This window comes from Ipomoea nil, unplaced genomic scaffold, assembly GCF_001879475.1.
Source record: "Ipomoea nil cultivar Tokyo-kokei standard unplaced genomic scaffold, Asagao_1.1 scaffold2826, whole genome shotgun sequence".
Taxonomy (NCBI): Eukaryota; Viridiplantae; Streptophyta; class Magnoliopsida; order Solanales; family Convolvulaceae; genus Ipomoea; species Ipomoea nil.
In genome coordinates, this window is record NW_017619254.1 from 1,576,773 (window position 1) to 1,588,418 (window position 11,646).

Genomic DNA, 11,646 nt, shown 5'->3' on the forward strand with positions numbered 1-11,646 from the left:
ATGAATATAATAAAGACTACACTTCGTAACAAGATGGAAGATGAATTTCTTAATGATTATTTGTTAGTATACATTGAAAAACAATTTAGTATAGGTTCAATTATAGATGATTGTCGTGACATGCAAGAAAAACGTTCTAAATTTTAGTAGATTTGTAATATAATGATGTATTTTGAAATATATTAAATGAATATTAATATATTTTATTATTCTCTCTCAAATTGTGATAGCCCCCCCCCACCCCCCACACCTACAAATCCTGGCTCTGCCCCTACTTGTGAGTCTTCCTAAACCGGAAAGTGCAATTTTGGAACTCTTGAGGGCGAGGAGTGCACTTGTGAATCCCGTAGGGCAAGTAGGGTTGTCCTATAACGGAACGTTATGCTGTGGAATCATGCCCCAAGGTGGGCACGGTTCCATATCCAAAATTTATGTACTGTAGATTTATAATTTATATACTGTAGATTCATAATTTCTATACTGTAGATCCATAAAATCTATACTTTAGATTCATAATTTTTAAACCGTAGATTCATAATTTAAATACAGTAGATTTATAATTTCTATACAGTAGATTTATAATTTCTATACTGCAGATTTATAATATGTACTGTAGATTAATAATTTCTAAACTATATAGTTATCAAATTATGAACATATAGTTCTATGATTTGTGAAAACAGAGTTTAACAATTAGAAATATGAACATCGAAAATTATGAATATATAGCTCTATAATTATGAAAATATATTTATAAAATTGTAAACATATAGCTCTATAATTATGAATCTACAGACTACAATATAAAAATTATAAATATGAAACTGTGCTCACCTTGCAAAGTAGAACCTATCAAGAGTCACAAAAGCGATTCTATCCAAATTACACATTCAGATAGCTGCTGCAAGTCTGCAACCATTTTTGTAAATAAAATATTATTAAAAAAAGTATTGCCACCCAAAATAATTTGGATCCGGGCTAAATCTTACTCGATACACACAGTATCCAATTGTCCATTTTGTAATGGGCCTAAAGAATTAAACTTTATTCAAGCTTATGGCCCAATACTGTCGGATAAGCAAAAAGGCTTTCGTCTTCTTCCTCACTTCCCACGATCTGGGAAACAAATTGATTTGCAGAAGCTTAAGCAATGATGCTGAAGGTCTGAACTGTGATCGATGTATAGCCTTCAGCTTCGCAGGTTTTCAATACTTGTCGATTCTGCCAAGAATTTCCACCAAAATATAGTACAATCGATTGCTTCCGCGAACTCGAAGCGAAGGAATCGGACCCAAATTCCGTTGCCGCACAGAACGATTCCGGAACCCATAGGTCAAGACCTTGATTTCGTGAATGTAGCTCACAGTCACCTCACTCACTCCGACTGGGCCAAGCTCGAATCTTTAGCCTCCCGGTTAACGCCGTTCAGAGTCAAGCACGTTCTGCTGAAAGCCCAGAAGGATTACGTGCTTTCCCTCGAGTTCTTCAGATGGGTTGAGCTTAAAAGCCCCAAATTGCATACCCTCGAGACTCGTTCGATAATTCTCCATGTTCTTACTAAGAACCGGAAGTTTAAATCGGCGGAGTCCATTGTAAGGAAGTCGTTTGAACCGGGTTCTTTCGACATTGATCTCCCAGGTAAGCTCTTCGATGCCGTGCTATATTCATATAGGGTTTGTGATTCTTCGCCCCGCGTTTTCGATTTGTTGTTTAAAACATGTGCGCATATGAAGAAGTTTAGGAATGCTACGGACATGTTTTGTAGTATGAAGGAATATGGGTTTCTCCCCACCGTTGAGTCTTGCAATGCGTACATTAGCTCGTTGATGAGTTTGAACCGCCCCGATATTGCGTTGGCGTTTTACAGGGAAATGCAGAGGTCTAGGATCTCGCCTAATGTATATACTGTGAATATGGTTATTGGAGCATTTTGCAAGTCAGGGAAACTGGAAAAGGCTGTTGAAGTGTTTAGGGAAATGGAGAACATAAATTTGAAGCCTAATGTTGTGTCTTATAACACTTTGATCTCTGGGCACTGTAATAATGGCCTGTTCAATATTGCTATGAAGCTCAAGAATACAATGGAGCGGAATGGGGTTTGCCCCGACGATGTTACTTTTGGTACACTTATCCATGGGTTATGCAAGGAAGGGAAACTGCACGAGGCTAATAAGCTTTTCAGCGAGATGAAAAGAGTTGGTGTGGCTCCGAGTGTTGTTACTTACAATACGATGATCAATGGGTACAGCCAAGTTGGTAACAGTGAGATGGGCAATCGATTTTATGAAGAGATGTCGAGTAATGGAGTTAAGGCTGATATCTTAACTTATAATGCGTTGATTTTGGGATTTTGCCGGGAGGGGAAAACAAAGAAAGCGGCGTATTTGGTTAAGGAACTTGATAAGGTAGGCCTTGTACCGAATTCCTCTACCTTCTCTGCCCTCATTATTGGACAGTGTGTGAGGAAGAACTTGGATCGTGCCTTTCAACTCTACAAAAGTATGGTCAGAGCTGGTTGTCACCCAAATGAATCGATTTTCAATATGTTAGTATCCACATTCGTCAAGAATGAGGATTATGATGGAGTACTGCAAGTATTGAAGGAGATGCAAGGAAGATCTGTTACTATTGACTCAGTTATCTTGACTGAGATTCTTGATGGATTTCGTAAATGTGGTGAAGAGGAAGTAGTCAGAAAGGTGTTCCAGGAGATTGAAGCAAGATGCCTCATGCCCAAAGGTTTTGACCAAACTCGAATCTTTGGCTCTTGGTGAAATGCTGTCCAACTCATATTTTCACTCTGAAAGCTCACGAGTACAATCGTACAATGGTAAGTTGGAATTTTGTTAAAAAAAATTTCTGACAAAGTATATTACTGCTTCATCACTGTCACTAATATGTACAAATTAAAAGCCATCTGAGAATTGTACATGGCCTGTTGGTCTATGTACTGTTTGTTTTCTTTGTGAACTTGACATATTTCATGGCAGTACTCAAGATTGCATTATATCAAGATTTAGTTATTTATATTTTCGATAATGACCATACAAACTGAAGGAAAATTTAGAAGAAAAATTATTGGTCAACATGTTTACATGAACCTTTGAACAATAGCACTTGTTCTATAGATCTTGGCATGTGCTTCAATCGTAGCTTGTGAAGTCTTCATTTGCTTGTTTTAGGACTGATAAGCATGCTAGTTAAACTGTAAAAGTCATTTATCCATAGAGAAAATCAGAAAATATATAACTCATCCTTGAATCTCTCTGCATCTTTGGCTCGTTCTTTTGCAATGGTTTCATTTTAAGCTTCTTCTGCAACTGCCATATCAGGCTGATGTTTAGATTTGTCTTGACAGAGTCGAAGCAGCAGGAGAAATTCTTTGGGTCATTGAGCATGAAGCCAATCTTCGTTAGAGCTGTTTGGTGTAAGACTGTGGCTTTACGTCTCACCCTTTGATGATTGGGCGTCTAACGCTATGTCAATGCCCTCATTCTCCGCTCCAACAATTATTTGATGTTATAGCCATAGTCGGAGTGATTGGTAATCTTCATGTAGTCAACATTGTCACTACCAAGGTGTGTTCCCACCATATGGCTAACTTTTTGAATGACTTCCTGAGTCTTTGTCTTTTATATTCTCAATCCCCAGGTCCTTTTTGGACACATTCTGGACAGTTTTTTCCTGTGTAATCTGTTAGATACTGCATCGGGTATTCTCATCCACAAGATCTGTGAAGAAAATGAACCTGTAATCTCATTTTAGTCCTATTGAGGAAGGAAGATTTCTCAGACTGTTCTTTGCTTGATCGCTCACTTTCATTCTTTGAGTGACGATTACCCGAGAGTGTGTACTGACTACTGAGTGAACCTCGCATTGTGACCTAAGTCAGCAAAGGACTACAAGGTCGAACATGGCTCACTTTCATTCTTGTGGCATCAAAGCATGGAAGTTGAGGCAGTCCATTTCTGTTAGTCTGTTACCATTTGTTATACTCGCAATCTCTTGTACTATATTTGTTGTTGTATAATAAAAATGGGAGTTTTATGTATACAAAAATACACTTCCTATGTATTAGATTTGGCTAAACATATTTTGGGTTAAGTGGACTTATCCTTATTTGTACCTAAAACCAAACATACCTATGATTGCAAATGAAAGATAATGAGTTAATACCCAAAATGGTTATCGACAGCTCCTTTATCGCGGTTTCAGAGTCAAGAATAAAAATAATGCCTGCACGGATTTAACTTAGTGATTTAATAGGCGATATTTGAGAGAAGATATCAAGGTTCAGAATTTGACAGCAAGAGAATTATCACCGTTTATGACAGATATTGTTTGCGAACCAATGAATTACTGTGATTTACCTCAACTTCTTTGGGAGAAGAACAAAAATAATGAGAGAATCTCAGATTTGAAATTTAAATTTATTGTAATGTAATTATTATAATAAGTAATCTCATTATCACCGTCTTAAACCTGCTACTCTATGAAACGGAATTCCAAAAGTCATTTTTCGATTTTGTATTGGGGCCCATTTGTCTCTATGTCTATCTATCCCTTTCCTTTTTTCCACATTTGGCTTACCTTCTTTTGTCTTCAACCATCACCATTTAGGATTTAGCTTCAATACGTTACTATTACTTACTCTTTCGCCTTTACATACATCCCCATCATATATATACACACATACAATCATACATTTCTTTCTTTCATCATATATATGTCCTCTTCGTCTCCATCTGCTCGTTCTTCTTCTCCGGAAGGATTTGGAGGTGGAGACGGAAGCGGCGAGGAGGAGGAGTTTGATCCCGGTCCATCGTCGTCGTCGTCTCGAAGCCGCATGAAGGCGGCCAACGGCGTCTGGCCGGAGCCTTTCGTCGAAGCCTTAGCTTTTCAAGTCGCCATTGACGCTTCTCGTAGCTTTGGCCGCCTCGCCGCCGGCGCAGCGTTGGCCAATATGTTTCAGGTATTCTCCACACCGCCGTATTACGTGTTTGATTCAATTACTGTAAATCTAATCTAATCACATTAAATAATGTCCTTCTTCCCCTGGTATATGAGTCCTAGATTTGACTTGCATTGTTTATTTATTTATTTTTAATATTAATGTATGAAATTTATCTACTTGAAAATATCAATAAATACAAAAAATTTTAATTTTGAAATTATAAAAATATTTATTTGTTTTTTTTTTTTTTTTTAAATTTTTTGTTGTAACTGCTTTCCGATGAGTGGTCAAAGTAGTTATATCGTGTACGTATTAATTACTGTTTTAGTGTACAACAAATACTCAAAGAGAGAGAGAGGATGAGAAGTTTTGGTGAACAAATATCACATAAAAAGTGGGATTAGAACTAATGATTTTGCCAGGACTTGGGTTGGTGCGTATCTTTGACCAAATCCATGTCGGTCTCATTCTTACCAATCTTACGTATCAAACCCTACCTTACAATATTTTGAGGTCAATTATTAAATAAAAGAAAAAAAAATGAATATAGGAAATGTTGGAGCCCAAAAATGTTGTAGATGAAAATATAGGCGATTTGATGCCTTTTTCGCTCGTGATTTAGAGTTTTTTTCTTGGGATAGTATTGATTATGATGCCAAGGTTGCCTGGTCTCATTGCTTTTAATATTTTAGTTCGATAAAAGAAATATAATTTATTAAACATATATATCTAGGTAATTTTGATTTGAAGCTTTAAAAATGTTTGTAATGGAAAATATAGGTGATTAGATGACCTCCTATGCCTAGGATTCGAAGTTTAGTGTTCACGTTTTTTTTTAACTATTGGAATGATATGTATTTTTCAGTTATTTACTCTCAAGATTGTATGGTCTCATTTCCTCTAATATTTCATATTTTTATCTTTCCTTCATTGTATTTAAAAATAATAATAAGAGAAAATTAATTATCCAACATAATTAGGTAATTTTTGAGTAAAAAAAATGCTTGTTATTGCAAATCAGCTGGGTCATTTGAGGTGTATTTTGTCCAGGTACCTATCCTGTAAAGGGCAGTCCTGATTTTTGTATAACTCAGGATTGGTCTGAAACTGAGTCTGATCTTAAACTTGTCCCAAGCAGTTAGGGACAAGTCTAGTGAAGGACCGGTCAAAGTGTGGCTATCCTCATCTTGGAAAGGGTAAAATTTAATAAGATTCACAAGTAAAAAGAGATTGGCAGAGCACTGCTAGCTGAAGTGGGTCAAAAGAAGACAAATGAGAGAAATTTTGAGTGTGAGCTGGCTAGGTTTTAAAACATTATAATTATAAACCAGCTTGGTTAACACGTGAGTAGCTGTGCACTCTCATCTTTCAAGAAAAGTCGAGAGGTCGAATCTCTTCTCGTATGAAGAAGCCTTTCTAACCAGCACTTTATCTTTTAATTGGGTCGGCCTAGTGCGAGTGATGATTAATCTGAGTATGGTACAGGTTTAAAGATGTCTTAGTGTCAGCTCAAGACACTTATAATATGGGGTTATTTGAGAAAATTTAATATATTACTAGGCCAACTATTATATTTCATTCTCTTTTTTTTTTTTTGTAGTGTCCGGTGGTGGAACATATGAATTGACCGCCACCTTTCATTTTCATCAGAAAATGTCCATTTTTGGATTGCACATATTTGGATTTGCCCGTATTGGGAATATGTTTGAATCTTGAAGACAGGAAAAAAGGGGATGTTTGGTTCTCCATAGTTCCTTTCCCTTTGCTTTGCCTCGTCCTTTTTCAAGCTCTAGAAAAAAAATTCACAACTTTTTGACCCAAATTATATTACTTATCTCCTCTATCCTCCATTTCCGTTGCCATTGAGGTGCCTGCCCTTTTCGGGGCTCAGGGCTGCATATATATGCTCGCCGTATCAGACAAAACAGGGAAAAAAGTTCATAATAGCTAAGCTAGGTTTGATAGGGACCCTTGAGACTCTTGATAACATTGTACAGTAATGTGCAATTAGTTGGGGGATGTGGGGATGGGGAACAGCCATTACTTTTGGCTTTTTTGTTTTTAAGAATCCCCATTCATTGTCTGCGACGTTGGATCATCTATGGCTTGGGATGTGGGAATGGGGAACAGTGATTTGTTTTTCCTCATGTTTTGTTTTTTACGAATGCCAACTCTTATCTGGACATGTTTTGGCTTTATACTCCGTACATACTTCTATGTTTGACTTGAATGCCGTACAAGATCCAACTTTTCCGCTACTTAATCACCATGCTTTACACTCGGATATATAATTTATCTTATATCAAAGATTAATTTACTACTATAAAATAATTTCTTTGAGTCTGGGGAAATATGTAACTTTATATTAAGTAAAGTCTGCAACTCTGTATTGGGTGAAGTCTGTTTTGTAACCTTAAACTAAAAAGACTGATAATCAGCTTGGAGGGTTAGTTACTATGATATGGTTTGAATAGGTTTGCTCAACATGGAGAGCTGTGTCACGCTCCGATCTCCTATGGGAAAGCCTGACCGGCCGGGTATGGAAGCGGCGGCGTGGCATCCAACACAACACGTGGCGGGAGGAATACATATACTGGCATCAAACGGCTAATAATTTCCGCGTGGGAAGGTACATCTACACCAACCTCCGTTTCGATCCGCCACCGACGGACAACGACGTCAACGGCCTCCGCTGCTGCCGTCTGGTGCTCTCCGACCACCACCTGGCCGCGGGATTCTCCGATGGGTCTGTTCGGTTGTTCCATATTCCCAGTAGGTTTCACCTGTCCACGTTCCGGCCTCACTACCGAGATCGCCTGGGCCGGTTTTCCAGCGCCGTGTCGGGGATCATTTTGTCCGATACGCGCCTTGTGTTTGCCTCCCAGGACGGTGATATTCACGTGGTTGTTATCGGAAACCCCGGCCTCCCGCGCCGAGCCCATTTAGGCGACGTCGTCAATGACGGGGCTTTGGTTGACTTCTCCGGCTGTCACCAGTGGTGGGTTGGCCTTTATGCAGGTACTTTTAGTTTATCCATTTTATATTCCAAATTTGAAAACAGAATTATGCTAGGATCAAAAGCTTATCACTCAGACTTGGCTGTGATACCAAAAATTATAATTCAATGTAATTTTATTTTCTTATACCGCCACCATATTTTTGAGAGGCAGGATGCTGGATTTGACTGGGCTATATGAACTTGGCTACTAATGAAGATTTGAAAATTTTCAGGCGTTCCGGGACGTGCATTTCACGTATGGGATGGTGAGTCGGAGGAGTTAGTCTTCGTCGGCGGCACACTGACCGATCCAGAGGCGGTAATGGGTTGGCACCTCCTAACGGAGTTGACGGCGCCGGTGGGCAGAGTCCGGGTAACTAGCCAAGAAACGGTGGTGGCGTGCACCAGCCTCCGCCTCATCGTCTTCGACCTAAGAAACCAAGGCTTCATCATAGGGGAAGAAGAGTTTCCCGGAGGACTGATGGTGGGCTCCTTGGACGTCGATAACGAATCGTTCATGGTGGCGGAGGACCGCGGGGTGGCTAGCATTCGCCGGGCGGAGGACTTGGGAGAAACGTGCAGGTTAAACGTTAGGAGTGGTGGGTCTGGGGTGGTTGTTGCATGCATGAATGGGGGGTACGTGCTAATGTGCGCCGGGGGTGTGATTAGGGTTTTTGAGAGAGAGGGTGGAAGATATGTTTATAGTGTTAGGGAAAGATTAGGCGATTTGCATGTGATAGTAGGGGATGATAGACATGTAGCAGCTTGTAACAATGATGATGCCATTATTCATTTATGGGACTTTGGAGCTCAATAGCATTAAGACCCACCGGTACTACGTACGTTGGAATTAGCATTTGAAGATACATCAGAGGACAAATTAATGTTCGACATGAATAGAATATTGGTGGAGTTTAATTTCTCGGCTCCAAAGTGAACCAATTGAGGGATGGGATAAACCCGTTTAATTTCTTGGCTCCAAAGTAAACCAATTGATAGTTTGCACTTTGCATAGAGAGGGTATTGAATTGGCAAGATCTATCCGAATTGAACTTGTGAGTTTTAAGTAAAAATTATATTTCACACATTCACCTCTCTTACCAGTAATACTTTATAATGTTAGGAAGCTCAGCTCATAGTATTATTGCCAAATACTTTTTTTTAAAAAAATCATGTGTTAGGCATTGAACAACTCCATTAGGTCATGCCACTATATATATATATATATATATATATATATATATATATATATATATATATATTGTTTTTTTCTTATTTTTTCTTATTTTATTTTTTTAGTTTGGACTAAGACCTCAAGTTGACATATTCAGTCAAATCATAATATAAAAATATTTTTTTTGAAAAGATTATAGAGATAGATTATTGTAGTCAATCCATGAGATTCTTGCTTATATGTTATATGTACTCCCATTTTGTATTTCTAACTTGTACTCCCACACACAAAATTTTAATGAAAAAAATCATTTACTAGAATCCGCCACATCTGGAATCGAGTAAGATTAGGGAGTATATACTATAACTTTTCAAATAAAGGTGAGCTGGGACATTGATGAGACGGGCGGACAGTAGGAGGAGGGTGGTGGTTTTCTTCCTTGCTAATAAATGTGTGTTTCTGTTAGATGAGTGGTCAATATAATCTTGCAAAGGCCATGCCACTCTTTGCAGTGCAGTGCAGAATCTTTATTTGTGTGAGTTGTCTCCTTACTGATAGCACACTTTTAGGTGAAAGTACAAGCACTCACCCCACCACTGCCCTGTACTGGGGGTGGGGTCTACTCTCAAGTCTCAAGTGGAACCCAGAGAAAGAGAGCTGTGTGAAATGAAGAATCCAAAGGAAAATGACACCATGCCACCTACTACTGCACTCTCTTCTCTTCTCTTCTCTTCTTCTCTGCATGCAGGCAGGCAGCATGCTCGATCACGTGTTTTAAATCCTGGGACCCACTCTTAATATTCTTAAATCTTTGCCGCCCTAGCTGACTGATGAGTTTGTTTCTTATATGAATTAGGAATATGAGTTTGTCTTATACTAAGAATAGGAGTGAAACAGGTAGACTTATTGTACAGGAATTAGATGTCTATAAATATATTGATTGTATCCTTAAGGGATCGGTGTCACCACTATCACCATCACTATGAATATAAGAATTGTTTCACCTCCGGTGAACGTAGGCACATTGCCGGACCACGTAAATCTTGCTTTCTTTACCCTTCCTGCCACGTGAATATGTGTTTGCTAAATAGTTATTAGCTGATTGAGTTAGCGAGTTTGACTAGTTAATAATATTAATTGATTATTGTAGAAAGATATTTGATAAATTAGTTGTTAGCTGATGTCATCAAAAAATTAATCGATTGAATTTTAGTGTTTTGGAGCAATAAACTGTAACAGAAAATTAATTAATCAAACACTCATATTGATTGTTTAACCAAGTCAAACAGTTAATAGTGATCAACAAGTCAAAATTGGCTGCTAACTATTTTACCAAATATGGCCAATATTCAACTCACGGAAAATGTTAAAAATGGACTTCAAGGGAGTAAAATTATCACTACATGTATTGATTTTATTGGAGGGAGAATAAAAGAATGTAATAAAACCTATGGTCCACATTTTTTAAATGACTCATACTATGTTAAGTAAGCGAAAATGGAGTCCGAAGTGAGAATATGTATAGTTATATTACTTGTCCATTTTGAAAATACTTTTTTCTTTCTTTGGATGTCATTTAATCTAATTTTTAAAATACAAATCAAAATATTTTGATCATATCAAGTGGTTAAAAAAAAAAGTAAAAATGTAGTAGTTACTTGGTCTCATTTTTTTTTGTTTTGTTTTATTTTGTTCATTTAACGAGACTTAACATTTTAATTTTGTAAATATTTAAGTTAGTATTAGTATATAAAATTTATATATTTATAAATTATTAGTTGAATTCATATGTTATAAAAAATATTAAAGAAAATATGTGAGGAAGAAAAAGTTTGTTTTACTTTGTTGTTCCCAAAAAAGGGATCGTGTTAATATGTAAATATAATACTTATACTAGCAAATGTAATATTAAATCATGAATAAAATGTTTGTTACTTATAAGGGAAAACAAAATACTTTTAAGGATAAATGTAATACATTTATATTTTGATGTAAAAATATATTTTTTTTCATCAAAAGTATTATGTTTTCCCATATAAATAATAAACATTTTATTTCTAATTTAATATTACATTTGCTAATATAAGTATTACATTTCATCTCGACCGGACCCGTCTCGCGGATAAGGATCCGTGAGATGATCTCACACAAGTTTTTGCCATATTTTTTTATTTTTAATTAAAAGAAAAAAACTATAAATCACTGTTGCAAAAATCGCGCCTAGGCGCCCTAGGCGGTCCCCAGGCGCTTAGCGATTTTTTCAACATTGCTATAAATTGTAAATGAGAAAATCTATATTCTATATATATATATAAAAGTAAAATCCTCCTATGTAATTTTCCCGCTCAAATTTTTATAGTCAAATTAATGAAATATTTTATTGGTCAAATTAATAAAACTTATTTGGTAAAAAAATGTAAAATGGAAATGTTATAAAAGCTATTAATTGCTAATATTATGTAATACCAATATATCATTGTGAAATCTATATATATATATATATATATATATATATATATA

General features: G+C 36.8%; 2 protein-coding genes across 7 annotated transcripts; both read left to right on the forward strand.

The window, feature by feature from the left end:
• Positions 1-1,093: 1,093 nt before the first annotated feature.
• On the forward strand, positions 1,094-4,109 carry LOC109159332 (pentatricopeptide repeat-containing protein At4g26680, mitochondrial). 6 transcript variants are annotated; one of them, XM_019307463.1, is made up of 3 exons: positions 1,095-2,830; positions 3,359-3,906; positions 3,953-4,109. In XM_019307463.1, exon 1 carries the CDS (start codon positions 1,179-1,181, stop codon positions 2,772-2,774), a length of 1,596 nt encoding a protein of 531 aa, XP_019163008.1. In that variant the 5' UTR covers positions 1,095-1,178; the 3' UTR covers positions 2,775-2,830; positions 3,359-3,906; positions 3,953-4,109. The 6 variants fall into 6 exon arrangements, with proteins under 6 accessions (XP_019163012.1, XP_019163008.1, XP_019163010.1 ...); XM_019307465.1 differs by having other exon boundaries at positions 3,359-3,578; positions 3,652-4,109; XM_019307464.1 differs by having other exon boundaries at positions 3,359-3,578; positions 3,701-4,109.
• Positions 4,110-4,648: 539 nt separating this feature from the next.
• On the forward strand, positions 4,649-8,909 carry LOC109159181 (transcriptional regulator STERILE APETALA-like). The gene is made up of 3 exons (XM_019307243.1): positions 4,649-4,972; positions 7,429-7,972; positions 8,186-8,909. The coding sequence occupies exons 1-3, from the start codon at positions 4,727-4,729 to the stop codon at positions 8,767-8,769; spliced, it is 1,374 nt and encodes a 457-aa protein (XP_019162788.1). The 5' UTR covers positions 4,649-4,726; the 3' UTR covers positions 8,770-8,909.
• Positions 8,910-11,646: the final 2,737 nt, after the last annotated feature.

Bases quoted from the DNA above. Each gene is read 5' to 3' on its own strand.
- LOC109159332 (XM_019307467.1), top strand. From the start codon at position 1,179: ATGTATAGCCTTCAGCTTCGCAGGTTTTCAATACTTGTCGATTCTGCC.
- LOC109159181 (XM_019307243.1), top strand. From the start codon at position 4,727: ATGTCCTCTTCGTCTCCATCTGCTCGTTCTTCTTCTCCGGAAGGATTT. The intron at 4,973-7,428 runs GTATTCTCCACA...TGGTTTGAATAG, and splicing joins CGTTGGCCAATATGTTTCAG to GTTTGCTCAACATGGAGAGC. The intron at 7,973-8,185 runs GTACTTTTAGTT...GAAAATTTTCAG, and splicing joins GTGGGTTGGCCTTTATGCAG to GCGTTCCGGGACGTGCATTT.